This window comes from Schistocerca nitens, chromosome 3 (genome assembly GCF_023898315.1).
Source record: "Schistocerca nitens isolate TAMUIC-IGC-003100 chromosome 3, iqSchNite1.1, whole genome shotgun sequence".
Taxonomy (NCBI): Eukaryota; Metazoa; Arthropoda; class Insecta; order Orthoptera; family Acrididae; genus Schistocerca; species Schistocerca nitens.
In genome coordinates this window covers 556,464,375-556,483,682 of record NC_064616.1, presented here as the reverse complement: position 1 = coordinate 556,483,682, position 19,308 = coordinate 556,464,375, and the positions used below count along the sequence as shown (strand labels likewise).

Sequence of the window (19,308 nt, the reverse complement as noted above, 5' to 3'; positions counted from 1 at the left end):
CTACAATTAAGAGATGACCTTTCAGTATAACTAGCTATTCATAAATTTTGACGACATAATCTACGGAGAGCAGCGACCTGATGTTATATGTACGTTATAATGAACAGTCGAGGTAGCACTATATATATATATATATATATATATATATATATATATATATATATATATATATATATAGTCTCCCAAAATGATATATACATTCTTTGAAACTGAACATCTCTTTAATGAAAGGGGTTAGAAATACAATTTTAGTGGTGTTAGGTGCCTCGTGGTCCGACTTAACGTGGTAATTGTTCAAACTGGTGTCCGTCCATCGCAATACACCGTCGATAACTACTTACGACTGAGTGACATGCCAACTTTATTGTTTCCAGCGGAGTAGCATCACAGGCTAGCTCAATTTGCTCTCTAAGATCGTCTAGTGTGTGTAGTCTCGCAGTGTAAACTTTGTTCTTGAGAGTATCCCACAGAAAGAAGCCTATAGGAGTTAAATCTGGAGATCGAGCGGGATACTCCACACTCCCTCCTTGTCCTATCCATCTGGCAGGGAATGTACGATTGAAAAATGCCCTCACATCCAGGGGAAAAGTGAAGTAGCGCCCCATCCTGTTGAAAGTAATAATTTTCATTTCCAAACACAACGCTACTACCAGGAGTTATCATTTCCAACATTTCCAAGTACGAATCGACCGTGATAGTGTTGTCAAAGAAGTACGGCCCGATTAACCCTCTAGAAAACAGACCACACCCGACTATTACTCCTGGTAGATTAACATTCCTTTGCTCGGTTACGAATGGATTCTCCCTGGCCCGGCATACGCAGTTATAGCGGTTAATTGTCCCATCAAGCTTAAACGTCGCTTCATCAACCAAGGAATTCGATCTTCGAAGCGTTGCTCTTCTTCACATCTGTTAATGAACTACTTACAAAATTCGCATCGCCTATCAGAATCATCCTTGTTAAGACTATGGAGAAGTCTTGGAATGTAAGGCATAAAGTTCTGAGACCGCAAAATAATATGAATTTTGCTTCTGCAGATCCCAGTCTCATCAGAGCATTGCCTCACCGATTTTTTCGGGACCCTTGTGCACGCCTGGATTACTGCATCAACACTCTCATTGTCTGTTGAACTCTTTCGTCTGCTATGTCCCTTCTTCATATTGTGCACCGTCTGGGGTGGGAAAAAGGATGGGAATAGAATGTGTGTCTTTATTTAAACAATTAAAGGCAGTACCTCCATCCAGTGTGTTCACCATGGGGTCAGGAGTCCAACTGACCTAGTACACGGTACTGACACCAGAGGGCACTCTCATCTCTCCTGTGACGTAATCCAAGAGGGTAGTCTGGAGGCGAAAATGGCGAGAAAAAGACGCAACCTACACTAAGCTGCTGGAGAGAGGAACGAGTGTACTTTATTTATTTTTGAACAGTTTATTTATGGATGGTTTTCACCTAGTTCATTTATTATACTGATATGAAATGCTCACTTTGACACACTTGGGTTCACACTACACAGTCTGCAGACCTGCAAACTACTCGTAAATACTGCAGTACACTGATGTACAGACACGCAAACAACTCTTAAATTACCGAAATAATGCAGCACACAGCATACTGACCTGTAAAATACTCGTAAATCACAGAAATAATGCAGTACACTGAAGTGCAGACACGAAAACAACTCCTAAATTATCAAAATAATGCATGTAAAACGCTCAGCAGTTACGCTCACTACTCGTAAATTGTCCAAATAATGCATGGCACAGCCTACAAACCTGCTCGCAAAATAATGAAACAGACACGCAAACAATGTGCGCATGCACCACCTGTCACCCGCTGCCCACTGGACCGCACAGGACCAGCCAAGTCACGTACAGGTGCCCGTTTGGGTCGCGCAAGCATGAGCCAGCGTCATCACCTTCATACTTGACATTTGACAAATTCCTGTCGAAATACATGTTCACCTAGGCACTGTTCCTGACACGGCCAGACAGGGGCGAAGGCCTATTTACAGAGCGACTCACCCTCACAGACGCTGCAGAAATCCGTTCCCAAAATAGCACAGGCTACTTTCTCCTCATTGTGATCCTAACGGCACATTCGAGCTGTGTCCAGCCATGCTTACCTGCCCCAGCACTACTGACGCATGCCTGTGAAATGCACATGCGTAACTACACACCATCGCAAGCGCATCTAAAAAGTTTATCTATGTTATACTGATGTCATATGGCTATGTAAAATAAGAACCGAGTCAACCTCTCGGAAATTTTATAGTGTCCCAGAAATAAGCTACTGGCCATTAAAATTGCTACACCAAGAAGAAATGCAGATGATAAACGGGTATTCATCGGACAAATCTATTATACTAGAACTGACATGTGGTTACATTTTCACGCAATTTGGGTGCATAGATCCTGAGAAATCAGTACCCACAACAACCACCTCTGGCGATTATAATTGCCTTGATACTCCTGAGCATTGAGTCAAATATAGCTTGGATGGCGTGTAACAGGTACAGCTGCCCATGCAGCTTAAACATGATACCACAGTTCATCAAGAGTAGTAACTGGCGTACTGTGATGAGCCAGTTGCTCAGCCACCATTGACCAGACGTTTTCAATTGGTGAGGGATCTGGAGATTTTGCTGGCCAGGGTAGCAGTCGAACATTTTCTGTATCCAGAAAGGCCCGTACAGGACCTGCAACATGCGGCTGTGCATTCTCCTGCTAAAATGTAGGGTTTCATTGGGATCGAATCAAGGGTAGAGCCACAGGTCGTAACACATCTGATATGTAACATCCACTGTTCAAAGTGCCGTCAGTGCGAACAAGAGGTGACCGAGACGTGAAACCAATGACACCCCATACCATCATGTGTGGTGATACAACAGTATGGCGATGACGAATACACACTTCCAATGTGCGTTCACCAGCTAGTAAGCATGGAAGCACTTTGCCCTAACAGAAGCTGTTTAAGAAAATAGCATAGAATAACATAGAATTCATTCTCCCTCGTGGTCCTAACGTCTCACCCTGTCCATCACATCTTACCCTTCTTGCTTTCGACACACACAAATGTTCTCACCACTATGCAGGAACACCTATATCCCAGCATAAAAGTATCTCTTGTGAATGAATGGGGGACTATGATTGGCTCTTATCGAATTTGCCCACCGAATTACTGATGCCGCCAGTGTGGAAACACCGTCCGCCTTTTTTTCTTTCTGCAGAGGAGACTTTGAGCCACAAAAAACTATTTTATACAGATAGCCATATTGCACCCACAATTACACCTTGCAAAGTGCCCTACATATCGTCAAATATGGAAAGACTTATTCAATGACACTGCTATCCAACTTGAGGACAGGAACTTGAATATTAGATCATGACACCGATCTCCAACAAAGCAACATATCACTGCATACCATGTCGATGTAGTAAACATACAATTCGTATCCTGTGCCATACAAAATCACACCTTTTACATCTTTTGTACATTTACCATGAAGACAGACAGCATAAGCACATGCACCATAGGTATACTCGCAGCACTAGATATTTCCCGCAAGGTCAGGCGGTCATTCAATCCCAACATGTGACCAGAGAGCCCTCAGTGGTTCAAAGTCACTCTCAGAACTGTTGTGCAAAGACTGACTCGTTTCCCCCTCAGCACAAATGCGTTACTGTTTCTGGTCCTGCCCTTCTTGCTTGCTCGCTTTTCTACACACATCTACAGACTCTATGATTACAAGAACACACCTAATTTCGCATGGTTTACTAGAATATTATTTCATTTTCGCGGTACTTCTCGATATCAAACACATATCAATATCGCTTGCATAGCAGTATCCCTCACGCGATATAACTCTGAAGATATAGACCGGAAATTAATACTCTAGAAACCCGAAACTTTACCTAGGTGGACCGTGCTGTAAACCATAAAGTAACTAGAAACTTATCCTGTCTGTGAATACCTTTACGTGAAAAAACTCGACAAAAGAAAAATAGAGTAAACTGATACTTCCACTCACTAATACCAATGTCAGTGATGTAACAGATTCCAAATCATCCCCATAATTTACAAAGTCAAATAATGTTTCTCATGTATAGAGAACCAGCAAACGTGTCTTCCACCTGCTAGATGCTCACACAACACTCAATGTTCTCTCAACTAAATAAAGGAGAATGTGAAGAAGCAGTCAACTGAACAATTTACATGGGTGGGAATAATGGCCCAGCACAAACACACATCCATATTGAATCTTCTCAAATTTCCACATGACCACGAAACCTGTCCAACACATACTAACAGTATTAGTTCGCTATTCAGCCGTCTAGAGGACTACATGGTTAAGTCAGCTACATTCCTGCACTCCAACAGGCCTTTCTATTTGGACAGCTCCTGCCATTAACGGGAAACGTGAATCATTCCTGTCACCAGTACTCCTTGCCAAGCACGCATAGGTAGAATTATCCTAGGGTAAAAACCTGCCTCATATATATTTGATCGCTATACTTACAATTAAATGTTACAACCACAGTCTCAACTGAACGACATTCAACAATGAGTGAAGTATCGGAAATACACCCTGCCGACAGCTGTGGCTCTGGAAATAGAAATATCTTTACCATTCTTATGATTTGACATACTCTCCCCTTTGCTATCACAGTAGTCCCCAATCTTTTCCTTTGCACATGTTGTCCGCAGCTCGTGGTCGTGCGGTAGCGTTCTCGCTTCCCACGCCCAGGTTCCCGGGTTCGATTCCCGGCGGGGTCAGGGATTTTCTCTGCCTCGTGATGACTGGGTGTTGTGTGCTGTCCTTAGGTTAGTTAGGTTTAAGTAGTTCTAAGTTCTAGTGGACTGATGACCATAGATGTTAAGTCCCATAGTGCTCAGAGCCATTTTTTTTCACATGTTGGAACACAAACACATACTTTATAAGCCTGATGCTCAAGGTGAACCAGTCATGCATCCCCTACTACTAAGTATAATACTTCACCAATAAATGATTGCAGATGATACAAAATAATACCAACCGAAAATGGGGGGGGGGGGGGGGGACAATGTCTCATAAGTTTTCTTGTGATTGGTACCACATGCATGTACACAGACATACATAAAATAGAGCATACACTCTAGATTTGTGGAGGTGACTGGATGCAGTCGAGTACAGTGCTATACTACGCCTCCCGATCAGTACATCTGGGCTATGTTTGGCAGATGTACTACATTCACAAGCAATTTTCAGAACACAGAACGAGAGGTTATGTCATGATCGCTTGGATGGAACTGACATAAAATCGATAGAATTGCGAAAAAATTACAGGGTGGGGGGTAGGTATATACACTCCTGGAAATGGAAAAAAGAACACATTGACACCGGTGTGTCAGACCCACCATACTTGCTCCGGACACTGCGAGAGGGCTGTACAAGCAATGATCACACGCACGGCACAGCGGACACACCAGGAACCGCGGTGTTGGCCGTCGAATGGCGCTAGCTGCGCAGCATTTGTGCACCGCCGCCGTCAGTGTCAGCCAGTTTGCCGTGGCATACGGAGCTCCATCGCAGTCTTTAACACTGGTAGCATGCCGCGACAGCGTGGACGTGAACCGTATGTGCAGTTGACGGACTTTGATCGAGGGCGTATAGTGGGCATGCGGGAGGCCGGGTGGACGTACCGCCGAATTGCTCAACACGTGGGGCGTGAGGTCTCCACAGTACATCGATTTTGTCGCCAGTGGTCGGCGGAAGGTGCACGTGCCCGTCAACCTGGGACCGGACCGCAGCGACGCACGGATGCACGCCAAGACCGTAGGATCCTACGCAGTGCCGTAGGGGACCGCACCGCCACTTCCCAGCAAATTAGGGACACTGTTGCTCCTGGGGTATCGGCGAGGACCATTCGCAACCGTCTCCATGAAGCTGGGCTACGGTCCCGCACACCGTTAGGCCGTCTTCCGCTCACGCCCCAACATCATGCAACCCGCCTCCAGTGGTGTCGCGACAGGCGTGAATGGAGGGACGAATGGAGACGTGTCGTCTTCAGCGATGAGAGTCGCTTCTGCCTTGGTGCCAATGATGGTCGTATGCGTGTTTGGCGCCGTGCAGGTGAGCGCCACAATCAGGACTGCATACGACCGGGGCACACTGGGCCAACACCCGGCATCATGGTGTGGGGAGCGATCTCCTACACTGGCCGTACACCACTGGTGATCGTCGAGGGGACACTGAATAGTGCACGGTACATCCAAACCGTCATCGAACCCATCGTTCTACCATTCCTAGACCGGCAAGGGAACTTGCTGTTCCAACAGGACAATGCACGTCCGCATGTATCCCGTGCCACCCAACGTGCTCTAGAAGGTGTAAGTCAACTACCCTGGCCAGCAAGATCTCCGGATCTGTCCCCCATTGAGCATGTTTGGGACTGGATGAAGCGTCGTCTCACGCGGTCTGCACGTCCAGCACGAACGCTGGTCCAACTGAGGCGCCAGGTGGAAATGGCATGGCAAGCCGTTCCACAGGACTACATCCAGCATCTCTATGATCGTCTCCATGGGGGAATAGCAGCCTGCATTGCTGCGAAAGGTGGATATACACTGTACTAGTGCCGACATTGTGCATGCTCTGTTGCCTGTGTCTATGTGCCTGTGGTTCTGTCAGTGTGATCATGTGATGTATCTGACCCCAGGAATGTGTCAATAAAGTTTCCCCTTCCTGGGACAATGAATTCACGGTGTTCTTATTTCAATTTCCAGGAGTGTAGGTACAGAGTGACCGAATATACACCAAAATGCGGGAGACTGCTGTATGTGACGCTTTTCAGGAAGACATAGAACCATCCGCCTCTAAACTTATATGCATCTGCTTTACAGGATGACAGGGAGTAGACGGGGTGATCGATTGAGATGGAGCTGTAATAAGGTACGATTTAATGGTACACTGATGATGCATTCTAGAGAAGAAGAAATTCCTGTAGGGCAATTTTTCCACTGTTCTGTCAGGCTGCATCAGTCGCATGACATAGCCTGCGTTCAACTTGTATACAGTCACGTGTTCTGTAAGTGATTTAAAGCACTGTCTACTTGCGATCGTTATTGGTAAACCTGTCGGTCATCAGAGGACTTCCATCTTATGTGTGATGAAGTGTGACACATTCCTCTAAACGAACTATGATTTACGCGATGTACTCCATCCCCCTGTCACATCTTCGGTGTAAAATCGAGACGTCAGCTTCATAACAAAGTTAGAGATAGGTGCTCGTGAGGCACTGCAATCCCCATGTATACATTTGCCTGATAGATGTGCTGTTTACAGAGTTAGTGGCGGAATGACTTTTATTTTTCACATGTAGGACGCTGCTGCTATGCGTTTATCTGTTTCCTTGTAAGAGGTATTCCCCGTTATTAACGATAATTTTATATAGGTCTGATGCAGGCATAGTATAATTTTTGAAGCCTGATCGGATGTGAACAGTGAACGCTGTACATCTCTGGAAAGCTGTACCATTATTGTATCACACAAAGCCGTTGTGTTAAGTAAGTAGTTTTTCGTTTTACGGTGCGATAACATAGTTTATCGTAGAGAAACTGGGAAGGATGTATGTCATGCGCTTCAAGTATATTTCTTACATTGGAATATTAACAACGCTACATTCCATATGACTGATAGGTCGGGAACGCAAACGATCTAACATTATAGCCCATTTTAAGTGCAGAACGTTGTAGCCTTAGGAGTGCGTTTGTTTATGTTCTCTCTTACCAATACCTTCCAGGTACTGATCCTAGACTCTGGAACCAAACTTTAAAATTGATAGCTTGGTTGATTTACGTAAAAATGCTTCAAACTCCATCAGTTTGGAGCTCCATTGCGCATAAAAATCACCCGTTTCTTGTTCTTTTTAACTGTCTGCTAATACATCACAACACTTTCCAATCTGTTACTATACATTGATAAGGAGTGCTAACCTCCTCGACATGGGCGCATCTTGAGAAATCTTGTGCACTTGGATGGGCGAGCACTTGGCAAGCTCCATTCATTCACGAGACGTGGAATGTAGCAGTCTACTTCTGGTCGATTTCAGATTAAACTAGTAATGGTGTTGCAGGGCGGGTTGGTCAATGACAGTGTGAGGGGTCTTTCAGTCTCTTATTTTACCCTAAGACTCTAAGGCTGTGTGATTCGCATCAGCGTAGAGATAAATCGTAAATTAAGCACTATGCTCGAAGTGTTAGAAATATGTAGAGCATTGTCTGATATACTTTGATGATGGATGTGTTCAAGAATTAACAATGTGTGGATGTACTGCACGGTCCTCTATCCACATTCGCAATGATACTCGAAAAGAAGGGAGGGGGTGGTTTAGCTATGATACTGAAGTTGGAAAACATTCTGTCACATCATTGGTCGGTGTTGAAATTGTTGTAAAATTGATGAAATTGTTCACACAATCAACTGTTATGCTTAATACTTCAGTACATCAGGAGTGTCTTTTCCATCCAATCCGTCCACTGGCACGATGTTCGTTACCATATAAAGATTGACTGACAACGCTTGTTTGAGTTGGAGAAAGAGTTTTGATGGAGGGGTGACACCTTCCGGGGATGGCTAGCAGCGAAACAGTGATCGCGTACATGATTGCAATATGAGGAATCAGTTGAAGTGGAACGTAGAGCCTTCAGCTATTCCGTCAATGTGACAGATGAGTTTAAATGTTGTTGGGAAATACCACACCAACACTGCAAAACTCTTCCAATTTCCTTATGTTGTAAATGACTTTTATTTAAGATCATCCAGTGTGTGTGGTGCATTGTGGTAACAGCAGTAACAATATGATTTACACTGTACGACGGCTAGAGGTAGCTCAATTGACCTATCGTCCCTCCATAATTCAAACTTCCCGCCAGAGGGCTTGGCAGGAGGGTGTGACACTTTGCAGACATCTTGGGTAACGGTACTCGCATCATCAGCTGACGTCACAGCAGTCATCTTGAATGACATCAATCACATCATCAGCTGGCGTCACAGCAGCCATCTTGAATGATGTCAATCACGTCACAGTGTGACGTCTTGAATAATGGTACTTTGCGGTGATGTCCTTGTTGTCTGCGAGAGGTCGTGGATCAGAACGTCTTAATGTCAGTTTAGAACCTGACACAGACCTTAAGGTTGTGGCAGCAAAAGAAAATGTTTGGCAGTGTAAAAAGCATGTTAGAACAAAAAAAGAAAACAATGTTTCAAGCAACGAGACAGGGCCACAGGGGGCGTCTCTTGCGACTTACACTATAGTCGGTGGGACAAGATGGCTCTGAGCACAATAGGACTCAACATCTTAGGTCATAAGTCCCCTAGAACTTAGAACTACTTAAACCTAAGGACATCACACACACCCATGCCCGAGGCAGGATTCGAACCTGCGACCGTAGCAGTCCCGCGGTTCCGGACTGCAGCGCCAGAACCGCTAGACCACCGCGGCCGGCGGTGGGACAAGATCATCTTCCTACAGCAGAGGTGGTGAAACTTTAAACTGGTCTCTGCAGTTGATCGATAGTTGTAGATTTAATAGGATCGTCACATGTGCTCGATGCCTGCGTGCATGCGGTATTTGTTTTCGATATATGGGAGGAGAAAGATGCGGTAAAAATCTTATCTACACTACTGGCCATTAAAATTGCTACACCAAGAAGAAATGCAGATGATAAACGGGTATTCATTGGACAAATCTATTATACTAGAAGTGACATGTGATTACATTTTCACGCAATTTGGGTGCATAGATCCTGAGAAATTAGTACCCAGAACAACCACCTCTGGCCGTAATAACGGCCTTGATACGCCTGGGCATTGAGTCAAACAGAGCTTGGATGGCGTGTACAGGTACAGCTGCCCATGCAGCTTCAACACGATACCACAGTTCATCAAGAGTAGTGACTGCCGTATTGTGACGAGCCAGTTGCTCGGCCACCATTGACCAAACGTTTTCAATTGGTGAAAGATCTGGAAGTATGCTGGCCAGGCAGCAGTCCAACAATTTCTGTATCCAGAAATGCCCGTACAGGACCTACAACAAGCTGCTGAAATGTAGGGTTTCGTTGGGATCGAATGAATGGTAGAGCCACGGGTCGTAACACATCTGAAATGTATCGTCCAGTGTTCAAAGTGCCGTCAATGCGAACAAGAGGTGACCGAGACGTGTAACCAATGGCACCCCATACCATCACGCCGAATGATACGCCAGTATGGCGATGGCGAATACACGCTTCCTATGTGCGTTCACCGCAATAACGCCAAACACAGATGCAACCATGATGATGCTGTAAACAGAACCTGGAGTCATCCGAAAAAATGACGTTTTGCAATTCGTGCACCCGGTTCGTCGTTGAGTACACCATCGGAGGCGCTCCTGTCTGTGATGCAGCGTCAAGAGTAACTGCACCCATGGTCTCCGAGCTGACAGTCCATGCTGATGCAAACGTCGTCGAACTGTTCGTGCAGATGGTTGTTGTCTTGCAAACGTCCCCATCTGTTGACTCAGTGATCAAGACGTGGCTGCACGATCCGTTACAGCCATGTGGATAAGATGCATGTCATCTCGACTCCTAGTGATACGAGGCCGTCGGGATCCAGCACGGCGTTCCGTATTACCCTCCTGAACCCACCGATTCATTATTCTGCTAACAGTAATTGGATCTCGACCAATGCGAGCAACAATGTCGCTATACGATAAACCGCAATCTCGATAGGCTACAATCCGACCTTTATCAAAGTGGGAAACGTAAAGGTATGCATTTCTCCTCATTACACGAAGCATCACAACAACGTTTCACCAGGCAACGCCAGTCAACTGCTGTTTGTGTATGGGTTGTGTATGGGTTGGAAACTTTTCTCATGTCAGCACGTTGTAGGTGTCGCCACCGGCGCCAACCTTGTGTGAATGCTCTGAAAAGCTAATCATTTGCATGTCACAGCATCTTCTTCCTGTCGGTTAAATTTCGCGTCTGTAGAAAGTCATCTTCGTGGTGTAGCAATTTTAATGGCCAGTAGTGTAGTTCTCTATCAGATGAAGTTAGTTGAGCTTTTGTAGTTCGTAAATTTTCTCTGATGAATGATACAGAATAACGAAGATAGCATGTTGGGGAGACATATGTGAATGGGTGTGGATCTGTAGTACTTGTATGTAGTTTTGGGGTGCACCACAGTGAGGTAGAAAAATCCTTATCCTTCTCTGTTCCCAGTTCTATTGAACGGTCAAAACACAGTCCTGTCGCAGTAACGCAGCGTAGCCTGTTTCTAGACGGTATGCAGTAGGTGGTAGATATAGTTTCCTCCAACTTCTACTCAGTTCCGCCTTACATTGGAACGATCACATGCGCAAAGCTGCAGGGATGGTAGCGCAGAGTCTGAGAGGGCTGTTGCATGATGCATAGGGACTACCCTAAACTAGGCTGGAATTTTACTGTAGCAGATAGCTCCGAGAGAGGTGACTCGTTTCGAGATACGATATTGTCATAAATATGATTCACTAGTGGCTGTAAACATTAAAGGACTTCTCCATAGTATCCAACGCAGGTATGTGCTTGAATGGAGGGACCTAATTCCAAATCATAGACATCATTTCTAAAAAATGGTTCAAATGGCTCTGAGCACTATTGGACTCAACATCTGTGGTCATCTGTCCCCTAGACCTTAGAACTACTTAAACCTAACTAACCTAAGGACATCACACATATCCATGCCTGAGGCAGGATTCGAACCTGCGACCGTAGTGGGACATCATTTCTAGCGGATAGCGTGACACTAGAGATCTGAAAAGCTAGTGCACATTTCTTACGTCGTCAATCAGCACAACATCTACTACTGTTTGTGATCCTCCTCAATCAGTCATTGCCTATGATTCAGTGGATATATCACCTAACCTCTGACATGGTACTGAGACAGAATAAGTTACAAATACTGGAGAAATATCTAGCGGCGTGACGGAGTTGCAAAAAACCAGTTTCATACCGTGTTCCTTAACCAAATCACTTTCAAAATTCAGCGATTTTACTACAAGGTTGCATCATGGGCTACATGTAACAGGACTGCTGGTCTGATAATATACACTACTATGGTGTTTGTCTGGAAAAACCAATTCATTCGGAGGTAATGCCATACCTCGATTTATAATATGGTTGTGTTTTTTAACATCTGACGGTTTGTAAGACGATTACTACTCTCGTTTTATGACACAGTGGTACCACTCACAAGAAAACTTATGAGACATGCCCCCCCCCCCCCCCCCAATCGCTCATTTTCGGCCAGTATTATTTTGTATCATCTGAAATCAATTATTTGCGAAGTATCATACTTAGTAGTAGCGAAAGCATGATACGTTCACCTTGAGCATCAGGCTTATGAAGTATGTGTTTGTGTTCCGACATGTGTAAAGGAAAAGACTGTGGAATACTACAATAGCAAAGGGGAGAGTATGTCAAGTTGTAAGAATAGTAAAGATATTTCTATTTCCAGAGCCCAGCTGCCAGCAGGATGTACTTCCAATACTTCACTCATTGTCGAATGTTGTTCAGTTGGCCGGCCGCGGTGGTCTAGCGGTTCTGGCGCTGCAGTCCGGAACCGCGGGACTGCTACGGTCGCAGGTTCGAATCCTGCCTCGGGCATGGGTGTGTGTGATGTCCTTAGGTTAGTTAGGTTTAAGTAGTTCTAAGTTCTAGGGGACTTATGACCTAAGATGTTGAGTCCCATAGTGCTCAGAGCCATTTGAACCATTTTTTTTGTTGTTCAGTTGAGACTGCGATCATAACATTTAATTGTAAGTATAGTGTTCAAATATATATGAGGCAGGTTTTTTTTCCTAGGATGATTGTGCCTATGCTTGCTTGGCATGCAGCGCCGGTGACAGGAATGATTCACGTTTCCCGTTAATGGCAGGGGATGTCTGAAAGAAAAGGCCTGTTGGAGTGGAGGAATTTAGCTAATTTAACTGTGTAGTCCTCTAGATAGATGAATAGCGAACTAATACTTAGTATGTGTTGGACAGCTTTTGTGATCGCGTGGATATTTGAGAAGACTCAATATGGACATGTGTTTGCACTGGGCCATTATTCCCACCCATGGAAATTGTTCAGTTGACTGCTTCACATTTCACATATTTCTATAGCTGAGAGAACATTGATTGTGGAGTGTGCACCTAGCAGGTGGAAGACATGTTAGCTGGTTATCTATACATGAGAAACACATTATTTGACTTTGTAAATTATAGGGATGATTTGGAATCTGTTACATCACCAATATCGGTATTAGCGAGTGGAAGTATCAGTTTACACTATTTTTCTTTTGTCGAGTTTTTTCATGTAAAGGTATTTGCAGATGGGATACGTTTCTAGTTACTCTATGGTTTGCAGCATGCTCCACCTAGGTAAAGTTTCAGGTTTCTAGAGTATTAATTTCCAGTCTATATCTTCAGAAATATATTGTGCGGGCGCTACTGCTATACAAGCGATACTGATATGTGCTTGATATCAAGATGTACCGCGAAAATGGTATGATATTCTAGCAAACCATGCGAAATTAGATATGTTCTTGTAATCATAGTGTCTGGAGATGTGTGTAGAAAAGCGAGCAAGCAAGCAGGTTTGGACCAGAAACAGTAACGCATTTGTGCCAATGGGAAAACGAGTCAGTCTCTGTACAACAGTTCTGAGAGTGACTTTGAACCACTGAGGGCGCTCTGGTCATGCCTTGGGATTCAATGACCGCCCAATTTCGCGGGAAATATTTAGTGCCACGAGTATACCTATGGTGCATGTGCTTATGCCGTCTGTCTTCACAGTATATGTACAAATGATGTAAAAGGGTTGATTTTGTATGGTGCAGGATACGAATTGTATGTTTACTACATCAAGACAGTAAACAGTGATATATTGCTTGGTTGGAGATCGGTTTCATGCTCTAGTATTCAAGCTCCTGTCCTCATATGGATATCAATGTAATTGAGTAAGAGCCTTTCTGTATTTGACGATATGTAGGGCACTTTGCAAGGTGTAATTGCGGGTGCAATATGGCTACCTGTATAAAATAGTTCTTTGCAGCTGAAAGTCTCGTCTGAAGAAATTTAAAAAAGGGCAGATGGCGGTTCCACACGAGCAGCATGAGTAATTAAGCTGCTAATTTCGATAAGAGCCAATCATAATCCCTCATTCATTCACAAGATATCCTTTGTGCTGGGATAGAGGAGTCTCTGCATTGCAATGAGAACGTTTGTGTATGTTGGAAGCAGGAAGGGTGAGATGTGATGGGCAGGGTGCCACGTTAACACCATGAGGAAGAATGAATTCGATGTTATTCTGGCCTATTTTCTTAAACAGATTCTGTTGGGGCAAGTATTTCTATGATACAAGCTGAGACATCCTGAAAACTCCTAGAAAAGCGAGCGTTAACTATTTCTGGGACACTATACAATTTCCGTGAGGTTGACTTGGTTCTTATTTTACATAGCCATATGACATCAGTATAACACAGAGAACCTTTTTAGATGCACTTGCGATGGTGTGTAGTTACGCATGTGCATTTTGTAGGGATGCGTCAGTCATGCTGGGGCAGGTAAGCATGGCTGGACACAGCTCGAATGTGCCGTTACGATCGCCTGTGCTATTCTGAATGGTTCTGATGACTATGCAACTTAACTTCTGAGGTCATCAGTCGCCTAGAACTTAGAACTAATTAAACCTAACTAACCTAAGGACATTACACACATCCATGCCCGAGGCAGGATTCAAACATGTGACTGTAGTGGTCGCTCGGTCCCAGACTGTAGCACCTAGAACTGCACGGCCACTCTGGCCGGCTGCTATTCTGAGAATGGATATCTGCAGTGTCTGTGAGGGGAGTTGCTCTGTAAATGGGCCTTCGCCCCTGTCTAGTCACATCAGCAATGATGCCTAGGTGAACATGTATTTTGACAGGAATTTCTCAGATGTCCAGTATGAAAGGGATGATGCTGGCTCATGCTTGCGAAACCCGAACTGGCACCTGTGCGTGGCTTGGCTTGGCTTGGCAACTGACTGTTACGTCGTCACTTCACAGGGGCTGCCGGTGCATCCCGACTTCTGGGATTGTGTGCGGTAGCATCCTGTGCGGCCCAGTGGACAGAGGGGGGCGGGGGGGGGAGTGCATGCGCGCTTTTTTTGGGTGTCTGATGCATTATTTTGCAAGCAAGTCTGTAGGCTGTGCTATGCATTATTTGGACAGTTTACGAGTAGTGAGCGTGTCTGCTGAGCGTTTTCCATGCATAATTTTGATAATTTGAGTTATTTTTGTGTCTGCACTTCAGTGTACTGCATTATTTCGGTGATTTACGAGTAGTTTACAGGTCAATATGCTGTGTGCTGCGCTATTTCGGTAATTTACAAGTTGTTTGCGTGTCAGTACATCAGTGTACTGAAACATTTATGCGTAGTTTGCAGGTCTGCAAACTGTGTATTGTGAACCCAAGCACGTCAGAGTGAGTGTTTCGTATCAGTGTAATAAATGAACAAGGTGAAATCCATACCTAAATAAATTGCTCGAAAATAAATAAAGTACACTCGTTCCTCTCTCACATAGATTAGCACAGGCTGAGTCATTTTCTCGCCATTTTCCCCTCATGACCACCATCTTGGATTATGTCATGTTAAGATTGACAGCGCCCTTAGCCGTACTGTATACTAGGTCAGTTGGACTCCAGTCACTATGATGGATGCACTGGATGGAGGTACTCCCTTAAATTGTTTAAATACAGTCATTCGTCCTATTCCCACCATTTTCCCTCAGCCCAGACCGTCATCTTGGATTATATCATTGAAGGAACGACAGCGCCCTCTGGTGGTGGTACTGTGTACTAGGTCACTTGGACTCTGGACCCTATGGTGAACACACTTGATGGTGGTACTGCTTCTAATTGTTTGAATAAAGACTGAATGCAAAATAAAGACGTATGTCCACCACAGGCTGACTCCTCTTCCCACCGTTTCCTCAGAAGAGGTGGCAGTCAGATGACTTAGGTTAATGGAGGTAGCCCAAGTGCCCTTTCTTTCCCACCATTTTCTTAAGTTAGTAGAGACACCCAAGTGGCCTTTTGTTACCACTAAAATTCAAATTTCACACCAATTTGTAGGAAGAGGTGATGGTTGGATGACTTATGTTAGTGAAGGTTGCCCAAGTAACCTATCTTCCCGCCATTTTCTTAGGTTAGTAGAGGAAGCTGTGGTGTGTTGCATTATCCTAACAGAATTTGAACTCCCCTTCATTTTCTGGGCGAGTGGAGGGGGCGTTGGGTTAGTCTAGGTAGCCCAATTGACTTATCTTTCCGCCAAAATCTGTCATCTTGGATAATGGTACTTGCGTCATCAGCTGACATCACGGCCGCCATCTTGGATGACGTCATAGACTGTTGCCAAGTCTACTGGCTGCTGTCTTGGATGACGTCATAGCTGCCATCTGGGATACATCTGGCACCAATGGAGAGTGGGGTGATGCCCCCCTTGTCCCCCTACTCATGACGGTGTGGCTGGCTGGCCAACGTGCTCTCTGAAGAGTAATCTATATTGTAGGCTTTGTTAAAAACAGAATCTAATATTCTTTCTTGTGCAGACTTTCTTTTTATGTTTAGAGTAAATGTTTGGAAGACATCGTTCTAACCATACTTTGAACTCCAAAAAATGGTATGTAGGGTCAATCTTGTCATGCGGTAGATGAGAACCCTGTATACGTTTTTTTATATCTACAGTGATAAACAGATGCAAGCTGAAGCCATAAACAGAAAACGCGAGAACTTTGTCATATCCGAAATGGTGGTTAAACTTTTCAGCGAATGTTTAAATAATGTAGAAGTGTGGTTTGGAATGACAGAAGTACTCAATGTTGCAGATTGCAATTCCACTGGTAGTGAAGAATCTAAAGATAGTAAATAAAAAATGTAAATGTCGTGTCACTAGGGCCTCCCGTCGGGTAGACCATTCGCTGGGTGCAAGTCTTTAGATTTGACACCACTTCGGCGACTTGCGCATCGATGGTGATGAAATGATGATGATTAGGACAACACAACACCCAGTCCCTGAACGAGAAAATCTCCGAACCAGCCGGGAATCGAACCGAGGCCCTTAGAATTCTGTCGCGCTGACCACTCAGCTACCGGGGGTGGACTAAAGATAGTTATACTCCTGAAGAATTTGTGAGTGGTAACAAGAGGTAGTCCACCAATGTGCTTTATTTCTCCACATAATGCGTTGCGAATAATTGTCTGATTTCCACATTATTCGTCATCTCTCAAAGAGACAAACAGAAGATTTTTATTCGATAGAGATTTCAGATTTCATTACCAATCAATTATTGTCGCCCTAGTCTAACATGAAGTGTGTTATGTGTAAAAAATGTCAAAGATGAGAGTGAGCTGACGATGAGCGTGTGTGGGAGCGCAGGCCGGCGCAGCTGAGCTGCCAGATCACGGGACACCCGGTGCGGTCTGTGACGTGGCTGAAGGACGGCCAGCCGCTGGCGGAGCACACGGCGGAGCTGCAGTTCCACAGCGTGGGCCGCGACGACCAGGGCATGTACCAGTGCTTCGTGCGCAACGACGACGACGTTGCACAGGGCACCAGCGAGCTCCGCCTCGGAGGTAATCTGCACCACTTCTCCTAGTCATTCGCTTCCATACCTTTTTTGTGATTACTGCATGCTTACTGCTGTAGAGGGAGGGGGATGAGAGAGGGGTTAAGAAAAATTCTGAAGTCATTCCGAGTTATAAAGTACAAAATACTGATATTTACAAAAATGATGGATAATATTTGATAATTAGCGGTTAAGCAACTAGTATCATTTTTTATTTCAGAGTTACATAAAAAAAACTCGTATTTCTGTTGCATTCGACGCATTTATTCAGGTAAAATGTACGAATAACGAATACAGTTGTGAAACTATAAACTACCTGTATCATTAAATTTTAGTGTTAACTATTAGATCCTACATAAGAACTGCATTTGGAGCCGACTAAAACTTTGTGCCAGATTTCTGTGGTGCTGCAGGAAGTCACAAATGAATTATGGATCGGAAAGTGTAGACAATTTTAGAAGAGCACTGTGGTAGGAAATAATAATTACACGAATATATCTAGTACTTTTCGCAAAAAAAATTGAAGATCTAGCTCGCTTTCAGTAAACTTGTTAACTGCCAAATATTCGAAATTCATGTCTTATATTTTCTGTGTGTTCCTAAATACTATATTCACAGTACGCCATAATTATTAGCGAAAACTGACGTGGGTGAAAGTTTACGATAATATGACCATAAAGGACCCAGTAGAGACTGTTCAGCGAACAAGCCGGCTGCGAGATAACTGAAGAGTGGAAACGTTAAACGTTTCAGTTTCTCAGAAAATGTATTTTCAGTGCTATTGGATTCTCGGTACCTTGTTGAATGTTGCTAGACTTGTTACAAGTGCCAAGCCGTGGGTAAATTGGTTGACACATTCATTACTAGCTGTGTATCATGCCGTACTTCATCTGAATGGCCAGCCATGTTTTTCAGTTGCAAAACAGAAACACCTGTTGACGATGTAGAAATTTCTTCCTCAACAGGTCAGGGAGCCCTGCAGTAAACTTTTCAATATCTGATCTCAAGAAAGGAGATGTATAAGAAACAGAATTCAGAACTAAACTTTTTTTAAATTAATTTTCTTAGCCTCTCGTGCAAAATTTAAATGGTATAAGAAATTGTTTTTGTTGACTGGAGTTCCGCTGGTTAAAACATTATTGCCGTACTTCGGTATTTGAATTATCACAAATAAAATGTGGTGCCTCAGTACTAATGACAACGGAAACAAAAACTTTCATATTGGCGCTTAGAATCAGTTAGTTCCTTGGTGTGGCACCTAGAACGTTTTTGATAATTTATTTCCTGATTTGTATAATGTTTTTGCTGTGATGAGGTGAGCAGCATGGTTCTGTAGCATCAGAACACCTTCTCAGTTATTTGTTTAAAAATAAGTTATGTACAAAATGAGATACATTGTTTTTTGTCCCCGTGGAAAAACGTGAGATTTGGCAATTAAAATGTTTAACATTTCCACTCTTCAGTTGCGAATTTGTGGTTACGAGTCGCCACTGACTTCCGCTTGGAATAATTTCTTGGTTGGTACAAACATGTTTGAAAGGTTAGCTTTCACAGTTAAGTTCCCATCTAATTGAGCTCAAATTTCATGAGATTTTGACTGCGATAAACACTATTCTTCCAATTGTACTTGACAAACACAATCATTATATTCCGCTTAGTT

General features: G+C 44.0%; 1 protein-coding gene across 1 annotated transcript in view; it reads left to right on the top strand.

The window, feature by feature from the left end:
* LOC126249332 (Down syndrome cell adhesion molecule-like protein Dscam2) overlaps positions 1-19,308 on the top strand; it is a 562,422-nt gene that overhangs the window by 138,883 nt on the left and 404,231 nt on the right. The window contains exon 4 of the mRNA XM_049950988.1: positions 17,459-17,655. Within this exon, the coding sequence (XP_049806945.1) occupies positions 17,459-17,655 (197 nt within the window). The remainder of the gene's footprint in view (positions 1-17,458; positions 17,656-19,308) is intronic.